The sequence below is a fragment of the Panthera tigris genome, chromosome D1 (genome assembly GCF_018350195.1).
Source record: "Panthera tigris isolate Pti1 chromosome D1, P.tigris_Pti1_mat1.1, whole genome shotgun sequence".
NCBI lineage: Eukaryota > Metazoa > Chordata > Mammalia > Carnivora > Felidae > Panthera > Panthera tigris.
The window spans coordinates 43,379,569-43,404,547 of NC_056669.1; the positions used below are offsets into that span (position 1 = coordinate 43,379,569).

At 37.4% G+C, this 24,979-nt stretch overlaps 1 protein-coding gene across 1 annotated transcript in view; it reads right to left on the reverse strand.

Moving 5' to 3' along the window:
- Positions 1-16,439: 16,439 nt before the first annotated feature.
- The window catches only part of TYR (tyrosinase), a 105,000-nt gene continuing 96,460 nt past the window's right edge, over positions 16,440-24,979 (reverse strand). The window contains exon 5 of the mRNA XM_007079004.3: positions 16,440-16,954. Coding sequence (XP_007079066.1) covers positions 16,725-16,954 — 230 coding nt within the window. The 3' untranslated portion in view covers positions 16,440-16,724. The remainder of the gene's footprint in view (positions 16,955-24,979) is intronic.

Consider the following 24,979-nt stretch of genomic DNA (forward strand, 5'->3'; position numbering starts at 1 on the left):
ATGGCTTCTCTGTGCCCATGGTCACTTTGACTGCCATTCACACACAGTATACTATAGAACCATGTATCATTATGGTAAACTTTATACTTAGAGTTTATTCACATGTGAAGTGATGTTCCAGCTACAGATAGGTCTTGGTTTTTTCTGGTAGTTTTTTCTTCTATAAAGATGCCACACACATACAGAATTAGTGAACACTAAACCATTACTCCCATTTCAGTTCTTGTGAGCCTCTGATCACAATACTTTTTCAACCAATCGGTACATAACCATATGTGTGTTTCTCATTTAGTAGAACTCATGGCCAACAGCACTTGTAACTCATGCCCAAATGAAGCTTATCTAATGCAGTATATTTTCCATAAGGCACATCACTGCCATCTTGCACTTAGGAACACTAGATGGGACTTCATTATTTTTAGGAACCATTTTAAGCAGTAACATCACCAAGAAAAAGCACAAACATGCAAAAAAATGTGGCACTAAATAAACCATGAATAGGACACTTGACTGCAGTATGAGAGCTGAAGCAAGAAGGCAGAGAGATGCCATATTTTACATCAGCTGGGGACACGGGCCTCAAGCGACTCAAATATTTCATTGCTCTGTGCAGGTCTGCAAATGACCAAGAAAGTGCAGCAAATATTGATTTTAGGGTTACAAAAAATTTATCAAGTAGGTCACTGGCACATAAGGAATCCATGAATAACAAGGTTCGACTATGTCTACTTTTCCTAGATATTGTGACTGGGAAGGAAGATTCTGTGCCCTTTGGTAGCTTTTATCTTTATTCTTCACTTATTGCTGATTTTGAACTAACCTGTAACATCTTCTCTATAGATGAGAAAGATACTTCTCCATCTTGGTCTTCTTCTCTTCTAATCCTTTTCCTTCCTCCACCTCAAAAATATAAAATGTTGATTCGATTGGACAGAGTATGAAATTTTTATTGGCTCGTATTTATTAATAGGTAGGGTTATTTTGTGTAAAAGATTGTGCATATACTTGTGTTCAGGAAAAAGTTAACATCCAGCCCTGTGACTGATGTCCTTGTTAGCAAGGCCTGCTTGCAAGGTTGGCCATTCGCTTGCAAGGTTGGCTATTCACTGGCATCTGGGAACTTATATTTCAGGTGTGTTCCCACCACCCTAACTGATAAGACTGGCTTGATGTGACTTAACTTTAAAACAGTAAGGTTTAGGGGCGCCTGGGTGGCTCAGTCGGTTAAGCATCTGCCTTCGGCTTAGGTCATGATCTCATCGTTTGTGAGTTCGAGCCCCGCATCGGGCTCTGTGCTGACAGCTTGGAGCCTGGAGCCTGCTTTGGATTCTGTGTCTCCCCCTCTCTCTACTCCTCCCTTGCTCATGCTCTGTGTCTCTCTGTGTCTCAATAATAAATAAACGTTAAAAAAAATTTTTTTTAATAAAAAAAAACAGTAAGGTTTATACTGAACACTTGCTTTTCTTCTGGGAGTCAGAGATTTTGATAAGTGCTAGGCAGAGGGTACCTGTGTGGTCAATCCCCAGCAAAAATTTTGAGTCCCTACTGAGCTTTCCTTATAGATATTTCACAAAGATTTTCACAACTTGTTGCTGGAGGAATCATGTGTATGTTGTATGACTCCGCTAGGAGGGCCTCTCGGAAGCCTGTGCCCTGTTTCCTCTGTACTTCACCCCACACACCTTTCCCGTTTACTGATTTTCCTTTGTATCCTTCATTGTAATAAATCTTAGCTGTGAGTACAACTATACACAGAGTCCTGTGAGTCTTCCTAGAGAGTCACCAAACCTATGTTGTATTGGGCACCCCGATGCAACCTTCATGCCTCTTGGTATGTTGTGTCTCACTATTCCCCTATGTGCCTGGGAGGCAGTGGACACAGGCCCTTATCCCATACTCTCAGTTGTCTCCCCTATTTCTAAGGGCGTATAGCTGATCCTTAAAGCAGCCTGTCTGAAAGTTGCTATCTTCTTTGTTGTGTCTTTTCTCTTTTCACTTTCTTTTCTCCATCTGACAGCCTAAGGGCAGCAAATACCCTCGATTTGGAGTCATCCTTTACAAACAATTGAAGGCTCCATTTGAGACTATCGCTTAAGTCCTATGCATCAACTTACCTCTTCCAGAGAACCCCAAATTGGGGTTAGACACTGGCCCGGTTACTAACACCACTTTCTCTCCCCTTTACATATTGGTCACCTCTTATATAATACCTGACACACACAAAATAAGAGTACCTGACGCAAAACAGAAGTAATTGGCAGAGCAGGATTCAAACATTCTTTGATCCCTTTTGCTAAATGTCATTAAAATACCGCACACAACCCTGATACTCCTTATCAGTTTCTTTTCATTTTCGACCCATCCTCTTCTCCAACCTGTCTGTCCCCAGCTTTTTTTTTAGTGCGTTGTGGTGAATGTGGGCTGTGCTGTGAGGATTAGCTGTTCTAAGATAGCATTTTTTTTTCTTTTTTCTCTCGCTTGCATTGTCCAACCTCTCTTTATCAAATCTCATAATTCTAACTGTAACTTACTTAACTTACAGAACAGCTTATATTCCCAGGAAAAAACAAACTTTACTCCATCAGCCATTTTTATTACACACTTCAAAAGTACCAGAGACCAGTTTTCCCACCATTACTTGGTTTATTTCATACAGAAGAATCACCCCACCTGAAACAGCACTCATACAGTCAACACATGACACGATGATGCCAATTTGATTGTGTATCAAGTGCCACATTTTTAGGGTTATGCTTTGTCAAGCAGCCTTTAGGTTTCTGTCAAGATGGAGGCTAATGACTTGCTTTAATTCACTTCATTTATCAGTGTCTTTCTGGATCCATGGAATTCAAGAGTTGACCACATAACACAATGGTTACACTCCCTTTTGAGACAAAGTCCCTGAATTTTAGAGTCATACTGCTTTAGTTAAAATCCTGCCTAATGTTGGCTTTGTTATCTTGGGCAATTTTTTTAATTAACTTTTTTAGCTTTAGATTTCTTATCTATTGAACGAAAATTAAATGAATGAATAGATGTGAAGTTTTTAGGGACACAAAGTAAGTACTCAATGCTGTGAATAACAATGATAATTTTATTAAATAGAGAAGATGGGTATGAAAGTCTAAAAACAGTATGGTAGAGCAGACAGGTGTGAATTGAAAGTCCAGTTTTGTGACTTTTGGACAGGCCTCTGTTCTTTGAGTTTCTACCTTATTAAAATTAAGATAACACATCCACTTGAAGGATTTGTACAAGAAGTAGCAATTATGTAATAATTGTGCTTAGAATTATGTCTGATGTATAATACATAAAAAGGTAACTATCTTAAGTATTATGGAAGAAATTAGGCCAGCCTGAAGAAATCCGGTAGTGGACTAAGGATAATTAGTTACTTTTTCTGTATAATGATCTTATTTATGAAAATGTGTTTTAAGATATTGCTCTGAGGTGATAATATTTCCATTACAATTTCATAGTTACTTGTCTGCATGCCTAACACCTCCAGTAATTGTTCATTTCTTTAATGAAGTGTACAATCTTAGGACCTTAATCATCTTTATATTCTGGTTCCTAGCAAAATATCTGATTCTCAATAGGTTCTCAGTAACTTCTTGCTAAATTAAATCTAGTTCTTATTGTTATTATAAGTAAGGAGCATACTAAAAGGAAATACTGGGTATTGCTAGAGGTACTTCTAAGCATAGAAAGAATCTTCAAATAGTCCTCAAGAAAGAGAAAAATATTATAAAGAAAAACCGAAAAGGATCTGTTAATAATTTTTATGATCTAAGATTATTTTTTAGACTTACACATTAATTATTTGACTAGTTAGGGAAAAGGTATAATCAGACTTCAAAACTTAAATATTAATTTTGAATTTTCCTCTCTGTTACTTATGAAACCAAGTCCTCTTAATTTTTCCTTTTTGAAATTTCTTGCATCTATCCTTTTCTCTTCCCATGGCTAATATCCTACTTGTAGATACAACTTCAATACCAGTGCATTAATCATTGGCCAAAATATAGAGTAGAATTGGAGACTTCTCACATTACCTAATAGAAATGATTATTTCCATGTATTCATAAAGAATATTTGGTATCCATAGCTCTGGCCTTCTTTTTTACTTAATAGATGGCTACAGTCAAAATTCTTTTAGGCATTGACTAAGGATGCATCACAGCAAAAAGTTTCAGAGAGTGCTCACCCCAGTGACCTGCAGCCAGGAGGAGGAGGAAGACAGGGTTTTGTTTTGCTTTGCTAGAAAAGCTCCATTATTATCAAAGGAAATAAACTCAAATTTCTCACATACTCTTTTCTGTCTTACATTCAAACCTTGATTCAAGACATACCAGTCATCTGCATAAGCAGAAAGATTAGCTCAAATGTCATTACTTCCTTGAACTTTCTTAATGCTATCAGCAGATGCACACATAAGCACACAGAACACACAATCACATATATGTGGCAAGTAGCTATACCAATGTACATTAGAAAATCCATGAACTTTGTAATCAGATATAGGTTTGAATCCCAACTCCACATTAGCAGTATGGGCATGCTGATTAGCCTTTTGATATTCTAGCTTCCTTTTCTTTCAAGCAAGGAGAATACTAAACTCACAGAATTTTAGTGACAATGGAATGAGACCAAATGCATAATATGCCCAGATCTTGACATGGCATATGAAACAATCTGCTGCTGGGGCGCCTGGGTGGCTCAGTCGGTTAAGCGTCCGACTTCCGCTCAGGTCATGATCTCACCATCCGTGAGTTCAAGCCCCGCATCAGGCTCTGTGCTGACAGCTCAGAGCCTGTAGCCTGCCTTGGATTCTGTGTCTCCCTCTCTCTCTGACCCTCCCCTGTTCATGCTCCGTCTCTCTCTGTCTCAAAAATAAATAAACATTAAAAAAAATTAAAAAAAAAGAAAAAATCTGCTGTAAACATTAAGTTCACCAAGTCTTTAAACTCCTATAATTCTTCTCCACTGACCCCAGCCCACATCTGCTTTATCTTTATAGTTTGTGCATGTAAGTATCTCTTCTATTTCTTCCTGGACTTGAAACATCATAAGAGCAGAACCTGTGTCTATTCACTTCTGTATGCCCACAAATACAAGCCTCAGGATGCCTAATTCCAGCCCATGATTTTATTGATTGCTTTCTACAAAGAAATGTTCTGATCTAAACTATTTTTATAAATTATTCCAGTATTGTATATCATTAATGGCCTTTTCATCATGATTTATCATGCTATGAAAGCTCTAATGGGGATGTTCACCATCTGATCCAAGAACACTGTCATCTGGAACCATTAGGAGATTTATTATATCATTGTGCTTTCAATTCCTGTGAGCACTTCTCTCTTCTCGGGCTCACTATTTTCACCAGCTTTTCCATTTTCTTTTATTAGGAGTATTACCTAGTTTATTTATTTTTTAATGTTTACCCATTTTGAGAGAGAGAGAGCACATGAGAGAGCAACAGAGAGAGGATGAGAGAGACAATCCCAACCAGGCTCCGTGCTGTCAGAGCAGAGCCTGATGTGGGGCTAGAAACTCATGAACCATGAGATCATGAGCTGAGTCAAAAGCAAGAGTCGGATTCCCAACTGACTGAGCCACCCAGGTGCCCCAGGAGTATTACTTAGTTTACTGCAAGCTGGACCTTTTGCAGAACTATCAGCAGCCCTGAATGTTTGGAAGTCCCATGCTCAAGTGGGGGCTAACATTATTTTCTATGTACAAAGTGTGTTTATTCTGTTTTTAGTTTTCTCTATTTGCCGAGATCTAAGTTTTGTTGATTTCACTTTCATTCTTCCATTTACTATCTATTACATACTTACTGGAGTCCAGGCATTGGGAATATGTCTGAAAATCAATGCAGGCCTTGTCTTCATTGAGCTATATAGTGGAAGGAAATAAATTAAACTACATGTACACAAATAGTTTTGTAATGAAAAGCTGTGGTAAATGCCTTGAAATACGTGATGAGAGGTTATGGGAAGAAAGATCTGAGTCAGACTGGGAAGGCTGTTTTGTGAAAATGGCATTTGAGATCTAAAGCATGAGTAGGAATTTGGGGCAAGAGTGGAGTGAAATCACAGGTGCTCTGATGGCAGAAAAAAATGACACTTTTAATGAGCTAAAAAAAAAAAAAAGACAAAGAAAAACAAACCACGGTGTGGCACTGCAGGTAAAAAGCAGAATGGAATGAAGTAGGTCTGAAAAGACAGGCAGGCCCCAAATAAGGAAACCTTGTTGAGGACCTGGAATTTAACCGGAGAGGAATGTTAACCTTCCGAAGTGTTACAAGCATGCTTAAAAATAGCCACTTCAATTGCTGTGGGGATTAGAAAAAGGCAAGTGAAGAAGGTAGAATCCAGCCAGAGGTTGTTGCAGTAGTTGAGCGATAGATGCTGATGGCTTAGACCAGACCTGAAGCACAGAGCTTACTCTCATGAAGAGGGCAGGTGAGAAATAAGTGGAGACTTTACACTGTACTCAAGGTAGAACTGGGGTGCCTGGGTGGCTCAGTTGGTTAAGAGTTCAGCTCTTGATTTAGGCTCAGGTCATGATTTCATGGTGAGCGCCTCATTGGGCTTCATGCTGACAGCCTGGAGCCTGCTTGGGATTCTCTCTCTCTCTTCCACTGCCCCATCCCTCTCTCTCTCTCTCTCTCTCTCTCTCTCTCACACACACACACACACACACACACACATACATACACACTAAATAAACTTTTTTAAAAAAGAAAGTAGAACCAAGAGTACTACTTAACAGATGGAGGGAAAAGGGGGATGAGATATTAGAAGGGACTTCAATAGCTAGGGCATAGGTGTCATTTACTAATGTGTGCCAGTTTGGAGAAGGAAGTAATTTTTAGAAGGATATTAAGAGTTCATTTAGAAGTCGCTGTGTTGCTTAGCCAGTTAAGCTTCCGACTTTGGCTCCGGTCATGATCTCACAGTCTGTGGGTTTGAGCCCCATATCAGGCTCTGTGCTGACAGCTCAGAGCCTAGAGCCTGCTTCAGATTCTGTGTCTCCCTCTCTCTCTGCCCCTCCTCTGCTCATGCTCTGTCTCTCTCCATCTCTGATAAATGAATAAATGTTAAAAAGTTCAAAAAAGAGTTCATTAAAAAATTATTTTTAATGTTTATTTATTTTGGGGAGAGAAAGAGAGATAGAGCATGAGCAGAGAAGGGGCAGAGAAAGGAAGACACAGAATCTGAAGCAGGCTCCAGGCTCTGAGCTGTCAGCACAGAGCTGTTCACACGGGGCTTGAATTAATAAACCACGAGATCACGACCTGAGCCAAAGTCGGATGCTCAACCGACTGAGGCACCCAGGTGCCCCAAGAGTTCATTTTTAAATGTAAGTTTTAATTCCTGCCGGATATTTATATAAATTAAAAAGTAAGCAGTTGGGGAACCCCTGTGTGGCTCTGTTGGTTGAATGTCCGATGCTTGATTTTGGTTCAGGTCATGATCCCAGGATTGTGAGATCGAGCCCCGCGTTGGGCTCCATGCTGAGCATGGAGTCTGCTTGGGATTCTCTCTCTCTCCGTCTGTCTCCCCAACTCATGCTCTCTCTCTCTGTCTCTCTCAACTAAAAAAAAATGAAAAAAAAAATAAGCTGTTGGAGGTGTCTGTCAGGAAATCTGAAAAGAAACTGGGACTAGAGATAGAAGCTTGAAAATTGTCAATAATTGTGGAAATTTTAGAAGAGAAAAGTCATAAGGAAAGAATGGAAAGATAAGCGTATCTTAGGGATGCTGTGTTGTGCTGAACAGATTGCTCCTTCAGGACTGAGACACTCATTTCCCGAGCTACTGGCAGTGTGGGCTGGAGATTGTGCATAGCTGAATCCCTTGCCAGGAACTGGAAGGGAATCTCTTGCCCAAATTTATACTTCCTCCCCTGGGACAGCTCATACACAATGAGTAGACAAGGTGGATAAATTGAAGTTAAAGATCCTTGGTTTGATGTGGGACAGTTTGAAAGAACTATGTCAGCTTCAAATAGCTGTAGGATCAGCTGAGACCTCTGCAGAAACCACATGAAGACATCTGGTGTCAGAAGTGGTCTTAGGAAGCAGGCTCTGAAATAGGAACTTGCTCTTGGAAAACCTACCAGTTAATTGGCAATTAAGATTCTATCACTCTATTCCTAGTCATCCTTGGAGAGTGGATAACTCTAGCTTGTTGTAGTGAGTAGTTACTACAAACTTCACCTGGAATAGGCTAATGGCATGAAATGCACCTGTAACTAAAGCATAATTTAGGGAGTTTGAGAAGTTTAAGGCAAATGACTCTTGTTAAACACTATTGATGCATTGAAAAAAAAGACAATGAAAGGCTGGTAGTAGTTATTTTAAGCTGAATTGTGAAAGCCAGTGAACCTATAATTCAAGCTGATATGTGAAAGCTAGAGAGCCTCCTTGGCAGAATCTAAAGAGGATTTCATCCCCTGCCACCAGAGGATAGAACCACAAGATGATCAGTCTAGGACTTACTAATAATGGGAAACTGAAACAAAGCTTGAATTTTCAACCTTGTCAATTCTGATACCTAAAGATCAGGGCTCTGGTTGGAACTAAGTGGAATCCTGAGTCAAGATGGAGACATTTCGGTTGATGCACTCAGAAATCTTGAACCCTCAGCTTCCCCTCAACTCTCTGTGCTGCAAAAGTGGTCTACTCATCCCTCTTAAAGGCTAGTCCTCCCCTCTTGTTTGAAAATGATGCCAACTTTGCTATGCAAGACAACACATACCTCTTTCAGTCCCTACCTCTAATTCTCTTCATGAACATCAGACCAGTAATTGACCAATAATAGGGTCAAGTGACAACATAAACTTCTTGGGGACATACTGGGTGAGTTAAAAGAGGAAAAAGTATACACACCAATGAGTTACAGATTTAGCTCATATATACCCAGGAAGATCTAGGAGAATATATAGGAGTCTGGATCCTGAGGAAGCTGATCAAGATGGGAAAGAAAAATTTACCAAAATGGGAACATCTCCCCCAATATAGAATTTAACATTCTTGAAAAAGATCCCAGAAGACAGTGCTAACATGCTGCAAGGATCACTCTTGTATATTTGAGGAAAAGATGGCCCACATTAATGAAAATGAAATGTCAGAACTCCAAGTTGATAGTGGAGGAAAGATCAAAGGGCAGGCCAGCATGGATATGGTAGGTAATACTGGAAAAACCACTTGCTGACTGTCTCATGGTAAGGCTTCAAGAAATCTCCATTTACCAATGGGATTAAGAATTTCTTAGAAGGGCACCAGTATTTCTGAGAAGCTCACTAGTGTATGTGCTCTGTAAGTCAGAACCAATAGTAGATGTAGTTTTAAAACTGATTCCAGTGGGGATCATAGGATTCTAACACTGTAAAACAAAGAAGATGTGGCAACGAGCACATGACCATAAGATCCAGTGGGTCTGTCACATACCACACCCCCAAAAGCTGCCAGCTTGTCCATTTGAAGTTGTGGCCTGAGAATGGCACAGAGTAAGGAGGATCTGGTTTACTCACCATGTGTGTCAAGGTGGCTATACTGAACTACATGTATGTTTCTAGTTCTTTTCTAGTATGTTTCTAGAATGAACCACGAGGAAAATTCTCTCACAAAGTTGGAAGAAGCATTTAGTAGCATACACACATCTTCAGTTATTTGGTCAGGCACTAATCCAAGTGCTGTCATGAAGGGAGTTTGTAGGTATGATTAAAGGCCCTAGTCAGTTGATTTTAAGTTAATCAAAAGGGAGATCACTCTGAGCAGGCCTGACTCAGTCAATTGGAAGGCCTTTCAACAGGGTTTGGCCTTTCCTGATGAAAGAGACTCATACTGTGTAGACATTTCAGCTTATGTTCTTAGGATTCCAGTTTCTTGTTATTTTCCCTTCTGAATTAATTACCCTAAGGGCTTTAGAGTTATTTCATAATTACCCATTGTTATATAAGATATATAATATATAAGATATAAGATATATAAGATAACTCCTTATAATAATTCCTTATAATTTTTAGATATTTATAAATCTATTATAATACTATTATTTTTATATAATAATATTAATGTATATGCATATATACTATTCATATCTGTTCTAGCTGCATATATACAAACTATAACTGTATCTATATCTATGATTCTCTCTGTACCAAAGAACTTTATATCTTAATAAACTGGCAAAACAATAGAAAAACAAGAAAATGAATGATTGTGCCAGTATTAGGGTGGAATTTCCTTTCATGATTTTATACCCACATTTATTTCTCCTCCATCACTCTGAATTTCTTGATTTGATTTAGGCCAGGAGTCAAGTAAACATTTTCAGTAATGGGCCAGATAGTGAATATCATATAGGCTTGTGCGGTGGGCACATGGTTTTTGTTGCAACCTTTCAACTCTATCACTGTAGCATGAAAACAACCATTGACAGAATGTAATATAAATGAATGAATGTGGCTGTGTTCCAATAAAACTACATTTACAAAAACAGGTGGCAGACAGGATTTTGGTGATGGCCATAGTTTGTCAACACTTGTCTTTATCATGCCAAGATTTTGTTGAGACTCTCTACCACCTCATCTAAATGGGTGAACTTCAGGAGTTCAATTTATTTATCCATTTCTTTTTGAAATCAATCAAAGATATGACTACCAAAGAATTATGAGAGTGGTATCACAAATCTGGCTTTGAAGATGAAGATGGAGGGAGGAGTGGAATATTAGATGGTGTTGAGAATCTGTAAAACATAGGGAAATGACATCGTCCTCAGAGCCTCCACAAAGAACACAGTCTTGCTGCCACCTTGGTTTTAGCTCAGTGAGACCCATGTTGGATTTATAATCTACTGAATTACAAAATAACAATTTTGTATTGTTTATACCACTGTGTTTGTGGTAATTTATGACAGTGACAATAACAATGAAATCAACAATATTCTCTCTAATATTGGAGAGAGGTGAAAAATTTTAGTCTTTATTTTCTCTGTTTCACTCTTATTTTCTCTACACACACACACACACACACAAACACATCTATGCTTTGCAATTATTCTTGCAAATATTTGCAGTTATCTATCCCAATAGCTGACCCTGCCTCTGTGTTGATTCAGACTGTTTTGATGCCTTGTGCTTATTCTTCCAAGGATGGATTTCTAGTGTTGCTAGGGTTTGTTGTTGTTGTTGTTGTTGTGTTTCCCTGCATGATAGCTTGAGGCACACACGCCTCTACCTAGCTAAGATGAACACATTTCTGAAAACATCTCATTTTGAGAGCAATTTACATTCATGTTATGCTCTATCTCTCTAAAATTGCTTCAGTCTGAATTTTCTTTTAATTTTAGTGAGAGAAAATGCCCATTGAATTGACATTATAATTCTACAAAGATTTATGAAAAGAAGCAATACTCCCAAGTGACAATTAGGGTCTTCAGTTCCTCTCAAAGAGAATTGCAACTCTTCCTTCTTTTAAATTCTTCACCTCTTCATTTTCTTCTTCATTCCTTTTGATCTCTTATTTTTACATTTTGTCTCTGCATTTTTAAATCTGTGCAACCCTTTTCAAAAGCAGTGTGGCAATTCATTAGAAAAGCCATAAAATTGTTCATTTGCTTTGATCCAGAGATTGAACTCCTGGAAAATAATTTAAGAGAAATTAGATGCCAAATACACCCAAATATTCCATGTGGCACTAAACATAATTTAAAAACTAGATAAAACATAGAATGGCTGAATCACCATATTGTACACTTGAAACTAATTCAGCACTGTACATTAATTATACTGGAATTTAAGAAAATTAATTAAAAAATAAAAATAAAAACTAGATAAAACCTAAATGTCCAGTAGTGAGGAATTGGCAAGTGACAGCACATCAACATAATTAAATAAAAAAACGATGAAATTTGTCATTATGAAGGAGGAATTGGATTGAAATCCCAGCTAAATTACGTAAACTACTGAACAGACATATAAGCCTAGGTAAAGTGTGTCTCCTATTTAAGTGTTCATTTCCTCATTTGAAAGCACAAATAATACTTATTCCCATTTTGATGACATGAAGAATAAATGAGTTCACATATATGAAGTGCTCAGTGAAGTTCTTGGAGCATCATAACTACTCACTAGATTGCAACACCTTTGCTACTTATCTTTAAATAAGGAATTAGAGAGGCGCCAGGGTGGCTCAGTCAATTAAGCTTCAGATTTTGGATCAGGTCATGATCTCAAGGTTTATGAGTTCGAGCCCCATGTCGAGCTCTGTGCTGACAGCTCAGAGCCTGGAGCCTGCTTCGGATTCTGTGTCTCCCTCTCTCTCTCTGCCTCTCCTGTACTTGCGCGTGCACTCGCTCTCAAAAATAAATAAATAAGAAATTAGAAATTACTACGATCATGATTATAAAACACACAGGCATTGGTATATTAACATGAAGTTATAAGTGATGAGGTTTTTGGGGGTGATGGTGTCTGGAGCCAACAACCAAGAAAGAATTCTTGAAGACATCTTTTGGTGGAGATAGGTGGTTTGATGAAAGCACTGGGACAGGACCCATGGCGGGAAGAGTTGCCCCAAGACCATGAGGAGAGACTGGTTATATGCTATGGAGTTGGGGGAGGTAACATCCAGGGGAAGCTTCCAGTGCGATTTTCATATACTAAAGAAGACTCCCAGGATAGTGGAGGCCTAGCTATTGTCAAGCTAAGGTTGTTTGCCCTCTAGCAAATCATTAGCATTAAGACAGTAGGGAGTTCCTGGAGAAATGCTTTACTCTGAGCCTCAAGTATTTGTCAGTGGGCTGCAGATTATAAAGAAATCTAGTTCTGTCTGCCATTTCCTTCTGCCTTGTTTCCCACATCACTACAGAGGGGTGATGTTGAGGCTCCAAGAAACAGTGTTTACATTTCGCGAGATCAGGCTGTTGATAAGATTGCCTTTTTCTTGTGATTTACTAAGATACTTGTAAATAGATGAAGAGTCAGGTCCTGCAGGACTATGATCTCTATCAGTTAACCATTTGTTTTTCCCCTTTCTTTTATTCTTGGGAAGCCAGGAGTGCCTGAGGAATATCATACCTGGGGGTGGGATGGGGTGTTTGCAGCCTGTCAGCTTGCCTTATGGTCCCTCATCAGTAAGAATGACTTCTTACATTTTGTTTAAGAAAAGAATTTATGGGGACGCCTGGGTGACTCAGTCGGTTAAGCCTAGGAATCTTGATTTTGACTGAGGTCATGACCTCAAGGTTTGGTTAGTGGCATCTAGCCTGAGCCCCATGTTGGTCTGTGTGCTGACAGCAGGGAGACTGCTTGAGATTCTCTCTCTGCCCCTCCCCTTCTCGCGCAAGCTCTCACACACTCTCTCTCTCTCTCAAATAAATAAATATTAAAAACAAAAAAGAACTTATGAAACAGATAAACACAGGCTGTACAGAGTATTAATAAGGATTCTGTTTCAAAGAAATGCATTCTTCCTATATAGTTTTAAAAAGCTGAATGATTTGAAAGCCATGAAGACCTCCCATGTTTGCCATAGGCAATTTTATATTCATGATTGTACAAACTAGCCAATGCTTTTGAAAATAAGCAACATAAAGTTAAAACAAAAAACAAAAAACGTCTTCTACTTGCATTTCAGCAGCTTTCAGAAGGAGTCTAATCAGAAGGAGCATGGAACTTTGTTCTGATGTGCCCTCCAAAATAGCACAGGCTAACAATAGGAGGCCCCAAAGAGGCCCTTTTTATGATGACAAAGAAAACTGCTCCTACAAATCAAAGCCCATATAAACAAGGAAAAGGCTATTTAAAACATTCACAATGAATGCCAGTTGTCAGCCTGCTAGAGACACTGCTTGAAATGACTTGTACCCATCACATATTTATTTCTACAGGTGGAGAATTATATATTTGACTTGTTGGAAAGGTTGGTTACTAAAAATACTCTTTTTTTTTAAATAAAACACAGAGGAACAAAAAGAGTGGCAGCTACTTATTTCTTTGTAACAAAATGTGACTTGTAATGTGGCAATGGTGAAAGAGCAGAGCCAGAAATGAAGCAATTTAGAAAAGCTACACTCTTAAACAATGCCACAGAATGTAATGTTGGTTAGAATTTAATGAACCTGCCAGGTATCTTCAAGTGTCAGTCAGGTAATTTTGGAACCTTATTGAGAAAACCAGACTGAGAATCACTGTGTGATATGGTGCTGCTGACACACAAGTAAATATGTGGCTCCTGTAGAGAAGCAGAACGATGTTCTATGTTAAAATGCAGTGGTAGAGGAGGGAATTGTCTTGTGATACAGAAAAGAATGATTTTCTACAGATCGCTGTCAGTAACAATGAAAATTTCCAGGGTGGACTTTCATTCAAGGTACTTTGTAAAAATGATTAAAAATACCACCTGGACCAAAATTTTTGCCTTCAACTGAAACCTACCTAAGTAATTTCTTTGTGTTCTGGGATTAGACAAAAGGCAAACAAAATTCCCTGTCACTGCCTCCTCACAATCTTCTGCAGACCATTATCCAAATTTCTTTTCCCGCTTTTTGTTCTTAGTTTTACTGGTTCCAGTTCCCAACCAAATTGAATCTGGTCCTCAGATGCCATTGTTAATTTATTTTAAATGTTTTTGTTTTTTTTTTCTGGTAATGTACCAAGTTCAGGATAAAATCCCTTGTATTTACCCACTAGTCCCACAGACCCTCAGTGTCTAAGTAGTAAGTATGCTGTTCCGTATCCCTTGCCTGACTTTTCTCTATGAAGCAGCTGAAATTAGACAAGCTAGTCAGCAAGTCTAAACAGTGGGAGTTAGAAGATAATATTACTCTATATAACTGAGTTTATTAACTATTAGTGATTTCTGAGAGTCAAAGACATTACCTCAGCAATAATTGTGAATTTCTATTTCTAAATGAAAATTAGTCGAGATCATTAAGTCAATGTGTATAATAGGCTGTTTTCTTGCTTTTCTTTGAAATCCAAATTGGGACTAAATAAAATGTAATGATTTAAAGTTATGTGATCTTGACTTTAGGTCAGCTTTTTTCCTAGATAAAGGCATTTTTAAGAGCTCAAGGTTTTCAGTCCACTCATTTTTAAATGCATTCATAAACAATCTGAACACTATGCTTCAGACCTTCTAGGAATTGTAGAATATTTTAGTTGAAAGGTACCATACAGGTAAGCTTGTCTCCTTTCAAATGCTCCCCCCAGACATGTACAGGTTGAGGTGTCAGGACCAGGTAGTTTTCTGGGAGCCTGAATTAGACACGTCTGTCTTTAAAGCTTGGCATCCAGAGACAGTGAAAGATAGTGTTCAGAGATGAGATGGGAAATGCAAATTAAGTAGTAAAACCAAAGTCATATTGAAAATGCTGAGCAAACGTTAATTAGGCATAAGAGAAACAAAGAGATGGAGGTTATCAGTACAGTGCAAATGAGTTTGGATATCCAGTGAGAGTGGAAATTAGAATCTGGTGACATATGAAATACTGTGGTAGAATCACAGGGACTTTTTATAGAGAATGCTTGACCTTGTTTCTGAATGGGGAATTGAGAGTCCTGAGCCAATTTAAATAGGTATTACTATAAACTTAATACTTAAATTCTCTTTATAGAATTCAAGTTGCATTAGCCATCCAGCGTATATGTGAAGAACTATAGTGACAACTACTTATTACTTCCTAAGGATGTCCCTTTTGGTTGTGGAAAGCTCTGAATACTGGACAGTTTTTCCTTTTATTGAACCAAAATGGTCCCCTGTAACTTCCACCAGCTGGACCTTGTCTTTTATGCTATGTATGCATAGCTATAATAGAAATGTAGTATCAACTGTACTATTTTTAGAAATTCAGTGAGACCCAAAAATTCAAGCAGCAGGATTATCTGCATATCCTAATTTAGGGTCTTAATAGCCAAGAGAAACAAGTCTTATTTTATTAGAACTGCAGCCAGGCAATTCACATAATGGTTCTCAAACTTCAAATGTTTCCTAGCATTTTAAATATTCTCTAATAAAATTCTTCTTAGAAGATAAAAAAAGCTTTTAATAGGGTTATCACCATGATCAGCATAGTTAATGAGTACATCTTGGGACAGGAACTTAGCCATATTTGTTGTAGGGGTGGGGCCTTTATTTTCAGTGAATCATCGAACACATATTCAGAACTATGGAAGGAAAGAGCTAAAGGTTGTTGTTTATTTGAAGTTCCTAATACATTTTGGAGCAAGAATGTAAAATATAAAGGAAACATGCTTTCTGAGGAAAACAAAAATGTACTTCCCAAGCTCAAAGGAGTCAGTTTATGTCAATTTGTTACCATTTTATTAAAATCAAAGAAAGAAAACAATAAAAAAGAAACATTTCATTAAACAATCAGGAGGAAAAATCAAAATTATTCCCACATTTTTATGAGAGCACTTTCATTCAGATACAAGTAGCAGTTACTCATTACCAAATGGCATCCTTTTGTTAGAAATATGGGTTTGAGGAAAACTGTCAAAGGGATGATCAAAAGGCAGTGAGGCAAGCACAGGTGTATTCTCCCTGAATTGGAGGAGGGGTACCTTTTGTATTAGATGGCAATTCTGGTAAGTCTTCACAAACCAATACCGGGGACTGCTCTTGGAACATCCCCTGGGGACTTGAACACCATTTGAGTTAAAGTGAGGTCAGCCTTGTTGGCCCTACTCTATTGCCTAAGCTTTTTATACATGAGTCTGATACAACAAACTGTGGTAATCCTCCTTTTCCATGAGGAGGGGCTGTCTTTCTTCACGGAGCTGCTTTCTTTTGCGACGATGACACAATAGGCTAGTGAGCCTTCCCAGCACAGCCGTGAGGACAGAGCCTACCACAGCAGCCCCAATGAGCCATGGCCAGATCCGACTTGCTTGTTCCAAGAAGGGCTTAATGTAATCTTGAAAAATGTCCCGTTCTGAAACAGAAAGATATCCCAGTGTTTTTACTGTTGTCATCATCAGCATCAGCATCATCATTAACATCATCATCATCATCATTATCATTAATTATCCTTGCAGAGTACTGTGGAGTCAGACACTTGGGTTTGAATGCCAGCTCTGCTACTTAGTGGCTATAAGAGCTCAGAAAATTCACACCTAATACTCCTAAACCTTCGTTTCTTTATCAGGAAGGCAGGAACATAATACCACCTTGCTGGAATGTTTTAAAGTTGATTGATAACAATCAATCAACTGATCTATAATTTATGTAGTGCCTACAACCAAGTCAACTATTGTAATTTCTAGTTCTTTATTCTGATATTTGCTTCCATATTTCAAAATAATAGGAAAATATTACCATCTTTTAATTCATCAAGTTTATATCTGGAGTTCTTCATAGAGAAGTAATGATTCTTGTTATCTTGCAACTCCCCTTTTCTTCCCTAAGTCTTTTTGGCACAATAACATCATGATTTGGGGTGAAATCCACATCTTGGATTTTCATTAGTTTTAATTTTTTTAATTTTTATTTATTTTTGAGACAGAGAGAGAGAGAGAAAGAGAGAGAGAGATAGCGCAAGTTGGGGAGGGGCAGAGAGAGAGAGAGGAAGACATGGAAACCCAAGCAGGCTCCAGGCTCTGAGCTGTCAGCACAGAGCCCAATAGGGGGCTTAAACCCACAAGCTGTGAGATTATGACCTGAGCTGAAGTCGGATGCTTACCCGACTGAGCCACCCAGGCACCCCTTCGTTAGTTTTAGTATATAAATAATATTCACAGTGGAATGGTTACATTTCCTTATGTTATTTTTCCCTTGTAGTTAATAATTTATTGTATCCTTTTGGTTGATTTAAAAATACCTATCACTATTTATAAGAGACTCTAAGATATTCCTATTCATTTTGTATACAAAGAAGAGAGTGCATCTTGGGCTTACCTTGAAGCAAATGATGTCTATGTGACTCAAGTCTTGTGCGAAAACAATATATGTAACTTTGGGGCATTTTCCTTAAAAGGAAAAAAATGTATCTTTTCCTTTTTCCTTTTTTCTTTTTGCTTAGTGGTAATGCAGATAGTGTGTTGATGAGCCATCATGGACCATGTGGTCCAGATTAAGCCCTAGGTCTTGTGGAAACAAGAAAGAAGAGCTCCGGACCCTGGAATTATGGAGCTGATGTTCAACAACACACCAAAAATGCTATTTGAGCAATAAATAAAGTAACTTATTTAAGCCATAGGTCTTTGAACCTGCATCTGCTCTCAATCCCTACCTTCCCACCCTCACTGATGCAGGAGCTATAACATTCTTTGAAAACTCTTTCCTTGGTCATAGTTGATTGGTACATGGTAGACCACTGACTCAAGATGGGCCAATCAGAATCACTTCTCAGAATTTACTGTGCTGCAGTTGCCAGGTGTCTTGGGAACTGATGACAGCCTGACTTCTCAACCTGTAGAAGACAGGATGAACGCACTCCAAGAAATAGAGATGAGAGAGAATGGGAGAGACAGTGAGAGGGACAAAGGGACAGAGAGACAGAGAGTCTTTAGGGCTTTTAGTTCCCTGGTTCCTGCTCTTCCTCAGTCTCAGCTGCATTTCTGCCTTTCCCAGAGTTTGAGTGTTCATCCCTCCTTGGATTTTTTTAAACCAAAAAATACCTTTATTTTTTAATCTAATCTCATTCCTATGGAGTTTATGCCATTTGCATTTTTGAAAGTCCTGATTATTTAAAAAAGTTAATTATATGTCCACTACAATAAAAGATGGAGTAGAAACCTTAGGAAATTTTGGAATTGCAACTACAGTAAAACCTTCTATTATGAGTAACTTGTTCTGCTAGTGTTCTGCAAGATGAGCAAACATTTGTAATAAATTTTCACTTGATAAATGAGTGATATCTTACAATATGACTATGTGATGCTGAATGTCCTATGATCACAACTGAGCCAATGGTTCTTGAAATGCACTTTGATATACAAGTGCTTTGGATGACAAGCGTGTTTCCAGAATGAATTATGCTCGCAAACCAAGGTTTTATGTATATGTAAACTCCATGTATAATAAAAATGAGATTCACAAACCAATGAGAAAAGGAATGTTTATTTAATAACATATCTTGGAAATCATGGGTAGCAACATGAAATAAAATTTAAAATGATTCAGAATGTTCAGAATGGTTAAAATAGGAATGTTCTTTTTTATTTAATAGGATTAAAACCCTGTCCATTTGTCCTTCTGTCCTTGACACCATCTTTTTGCCAGCTGTCACTAAGTTACCTCTAAAATTCCTAGAACTCATTAAGCCTAATTTGAACAGTGTTGCAATTTAGAGTTTCTCTTCATCAGGAAGGGACAACAACTTACAAAGGATAAACATTACCAAATACATTATATAAAATATTTAGAACTTTGACATTTAAATCTAAGCAATGAAAGCAAAAAAGCTAAAATTAAAAAGAAATATCAAAAAGTTACTGTTTTCAATATATTTAAAATTATTTTGAAAATGGGACTCCAAATGCCTGGCTTATATTGCTAGTAGTCACTTCAATATATAAAGTATGTTTAAAATGTCTAGCAAAATGCAGGGTACATAGAGATTCCATAATAAATATGATTTCCTCTATTTCAGGCTCAGCTCAAGTCACAATTTTAAAGTACTATTTCTTTGTGCTGCTCTTCAGCCTCTCTTAAAATTTCTCTACTTCAGTTCACTCTAAGTGGTCTCAATTTTTACTGCTACCAATGGACTTCTTTGAAACACTCTTTGTATTTCTCAATGGCTCTAAACTAAAATTCAGACTTTCTTTCTCAGCTACTTTCTTTGGAACCCAAAGAGTACACCTTTAAATTATTTTTTATATCATAATTGTTCTATCTTTGGCTACCTAAATTAGCCCTTGGTAAAATGCCTAGCACATAGAAAGAAATTTATAACTGTTAATGATTGTTGTTATTCCATAATAATTTCAACAATATTTCAGTTGAACCAGCTTCTAATAAGAGCTTTCTCTCTCAAAACTGCTTTGATTACTGATTCAAGTCAGCTCTCTTTTGGATTCTCAGACTATTTCTTTCTTTGTTCACTTGTGACACTTGGCACCATTGTCTATGTGTTGTAATTATTTATATGTATTATATGTATTTTCAGGCTTAATCATAAGTTCTTGAGAGGCAAGTATTATGTCTTGTTTTATCTTTCATTCTTCTATTCATTCATTCATTCATTCATTCATACAGCAAATATTCATTGAGACACATTACATGCCAAGTGGAGGTCTTAGCACTGTAAGTTAAAAGATAAACAAGTAGAATCCCTGGCCTGAAGGAAACCATAACTGGAAGAGGAGAGTAGCAAGTAAATAAATTATTTCAAGAGTGATGTTGTAATGATGGAAGTAACCAAAAGATACAATGGAATCATGGTGGAAAGAGCTCATATCTGTCTGGGGAGTCAAGGGTGGCCTCCCAGAAGACTATCATGCATGTGCTGCATGTGATGCAAGCCATCATGATGGCACATGATGGCAAGCCATCCCAGGAAAAAAGGAACAGTATGCACTGATGTATACACATAGGCAAGCATGGCTACTGAACACATTTGTGAGTGATAGAAGCCCCATTATCAAATCTCAGCTGCAGAATGGGACACTCTAGTTACCGTCATTGTGTCTCCTCCTCTCATTTTTAACCTCAAATGTTAAGGTCTTTTGGGATATATTGGGATAAGGCAGCTCTCGATAGAGCAGTATCATACAGAAAGCAGTATCGCATTTTCCAACAGCATTAAGGACACAGCCTTTTATTGACAAAGCTTTTTGTTCTCGCCTTTTAATCAGTTATGCATGCAAACAAAATCACCTGCTGCTCAATTTTTAAAAGCATCACTAAATTCGGTTATAAGAGAAAATGTTTGACAAATGCCAGACCTCAGCTGCCTTTTACAGAAAACACTTAAGTAATTACAAACATGAGTACTTGAATGATGAATAATAAACTTCTTGAACTAAATTACATGAAGCAGTTTTTAAAAATTTTTTTTAGTAGGCCTAAAGTTTAGCAATAAATAAGAATAAATTTTAAACTCCTTGAATGTACAACAGAAGCAATAGAATAATTCATAAACTAGAAAACAGGCAGTTGCTATTGTTGATTTTAAAGCCAAACTTTTCTAAAATTAATGGTATATATCCATAGCTGTATGAAAACTACCCTAAACAGATACAACATCTCAAATCAACTTTATCTTTTTAAATATTTAAGTAGAAATAAATAATAAATAGCTAAATCCCCTAATGTGACTTTTTGAACCCCCTCTCCCTTCTCTCCTCTGATAGATTTTGTTGGCTTTTCAGTAAAAAGTACTCATTTGGACTACAGAGAAGGAACAATGAGATGGAACATAATATACAAGACATATAGGGACTAAAGAGGACCCTGTCTAGTGTGGCATAATGGGGGAGAAAATTAGTTTGGGATTCAGTATCAGCCACTTAGTTGCTTGATGACTTAGAATTTGCCACTTTATCTTTCTGTTCTCAATTTACTTGCAAAACAAAATAAAAATCACTACTACATAAGATTGTGCAGATTAGCAGAGATAATAATTTACCTGCTGATGTCTGTAACCTATATCCTATTACTATCTCTTTCTTTTCTTTTCTTTCTTTCTTTCTTTCTTTCTTTCTTTCTTTCTTTCTTTCTTTCATTTATTCGTCTTTGAGAGACAGAGAGCATTGAGCAGGGGAGGGGAAGAGAGAGAGACACACAGAATCCAAAGCAGTCTCCGGCTCCCAGCTGCCAGCACAGAGTGCGACGCGGGGCCTGAACCCATGAACCATGAGATCATGACCTGAGTTGAAGTAGGACACTTAACCAACTGAGCCACCCAGGTGCCCCCAGAATGTCTTCTGAGTTTCAAGGCCAACCAACTGCCCCAGAGACATATTTACCCTGATGTCTCCTATCATCCCATTTCACTGTATAACAAATGCAAACATGAGATTCCCACCATGTCTGGCCTCGCTCTTACTGATACTGTCTCAGTGACAGTATTACCATGCATCATATTCACAGGCCAGAAAGCTTAAAGGCATCCCTAACATCTCCTTCTTTCTCACCTCCTATGATTCATATGAATCCATGATTATCACCTTGGAATCATTTTCCAAGTTCTGTACATTTTATAAATTCAAAATAATATCAAATTCTTTCATGTTTTCTGCCAACCTACCTACCTCTTGGACTCTTGTAATAGCATCTTCACCACCTTCCCTGAATGTGCTTTGCAACTGCTACAAAATTCCCTACATACTGCAGTAACAGTAATCTTTAAAAAACTCAAGACAATCTGTTTAAAATTTATCAATGGCTTCTGTTATTTTAGCACTATGGCCAACATCTGCAATCAAGACCCCCCTCTTTTCAACTAATCACTTCTCCCTTTCATGCCGATATCCTCTGAAATATCGCTTCATTGACTCCTAGACATGGGTATATCTCCAAATAAATAAGTCATTAGGTAAGTAATTGTTTAAGGTCTTCCATTAGTATGTAGACTCCATAAAGGTAGAGACTATGTTGTTTACCACTGTATCCATCGTATGTAAGAACATGCTTTGTTCAAAGTAGTTATTGAATGTATGTAGAAATAATAAATAAATCAAAAACACCACCTAGAAAATACCTAGTGTGATCAAAGGCTTGAAATATGTTAAAAATACATGTCTAAAAATGACCTGAGTATTAAGAGGGCTGACATTTTTCTAGCAAGCTTTACTTATATTGGTTAAGAGATATTATCTTTCATGACCAATATCACTTGTACTCAAATTGATTCATTGATTTCACCCCAATAACCAGATATCATTTGATATTTAAACTAGAGAAGCTTGAGAGATATCAATTCTAATCTTGTAGAGTACAAGGTCAAGGTGGAGTGGGGAAAGATTCATACATAAAAAATTACCATGTAACGCTAATAAAGGAATGATTAAACATGACTACATATATGCATAAAATGATTTAATATCTGAGAGTTTGACAAATTGATAAACAGGATCAAAATTTAGCCAGAGAGAACAGCATGTTTAAAAGCATGAGCCCATGAAAGAATATGGCATGTTTTGGAAATGGAAATCATAAAATGCTAAGTGGTGAATATTTGAAAAGCCATTACAAATACGGTTCTTTCTTTATGTATGGTGGGGTGTTTATAGATGGAAGGGAAAACATGTTACTTGAGACTGTCTTTTTTTTTTTTTTTTGACTTGCAGAAAGCCCTCCCCTTACCACATCTCTGCTCTTTGCAAAATTTCCCATTCTCAGTGATCTTAAGGTTTTGAAATAACTGATTTCCAAAGCCAGCCATTTTAGTATTCCTTCCATTGCCTGTGATTTTCAGATAAATCAAAACAGGTTAATCAAAGCCATATTTGTTCAACTAGTGATCCCCAAAGGGCAGGTAAATGTTGATAAAATATAGGTTCTCCTGGTAGCCCTAAATTGTGGTTCTTCTATGCCACATACTAGCTAGATGGCCTTGGACAAGTAATTTATATTCTTTAGGCTTCTGTTTTCTCATCTGAATAGGAAAAAAGAAATAATAGTACCTAATTCATAGGCTAGTTATGAAGTTTAAATAATGCACACAGCACACCTAAAAGAGTTTCTGGCACATAAAAAATACTCAGTATGTGTTAGCTATTATTAAATGATTTCATTTCTTTCCTCAGGGTAATTTTCCATTGCCTATACTACTCAAATAGGAGAACTTAGCATTCTGTAAATAAACTGTACATTCTCCACCTCTATTTTTCTTGTTATTATCTTCATTTATAGTATTCTCTGCCCTGTTCATCCTTCAAGGTCTTGTCTTTCTCCTTGAGTTATTCAGGGAGTTATTCAACTCAATAGCTTGAGTTATTCAGAAGTCATTGCTTTCTCCTCTGTGCTCCTCTGTTGGATTTTGTTTATGACTTTTTTGCTGCACTTAACACAGACTGATGTTTTGTACTTTCTTGCACAATTGCCTGACTTCCACATTGAATTTAGAGCTCCTTGAAGTTTGGAACTATGTCAGTCCTTTATGTCCTTAGAATCTAGCACAAGAGGTAGGAAGTTGGTAAATGTCATTAATATGTTTAATTTACTTGTTTTTATGAATTATAATTTTTATGAATTATCAATGAATATAATGAAACATCACTGCTTATTGAATACCTCTTAATCACAAGCCATATGTTATTGTTTTTTGTTTTGTTTTGTTTTGTTTTGTTTTGTTTTTCTACTGTTTTTGGATGTTGATACTCCTGTGTTAGAGTAGAAGCATTGTGTAGTGAAATGAAGAGAGGGCCTTACAGTATTGAAATCTGCCTCCTCCACATATTGGTGTATGATATTGGGAAAGTCATTTAAACTCTCACAGTATCAGTGGGATCACCTATTACTAGAGATACTAATACTAACCCTAATGTATGATTGATTAGTAACACATGTGCGAGATCTGCATGTAGTGGGTTCTTGGGTGGGGGAAGACATTGTTACCTGTACCACATTTATTAGGAAGATATTGATATTTCTACTCAGGAAGATTATTTAAAGCCCAAATATAATTATCATCTTAGAGTTTTATATTATTAGCTTAATCATGGTCATAGAAATTATCATTTTAATCATTCTTCTTCTTTTTCCTCCTCCTGACTTTCCTCCTCCTCTTCTTCCTCCTAATCCTCCTTCTTCTTCTTTCTCTTATTGTTGTTCTTCTTATTATTATTGTTATTATTAATTAGGCTTAAAATTAAAACATCCACAAGTTTTGTTGGTAATTTTTAAAATTTATTTATTTACTTATTTATTATTTTGGAAGGAGAGAAAGAGTGTGTGTGCAAGCAGGGGAAGGGCAGAGGGGCCGGGGAGAGAGAGAGAGAGAGAGAGAGAGAGAGAGAGAGAAAATATCCCAAGCAGGCTCCGAGCTGAGCATAGATCAGTACAGGGCTTG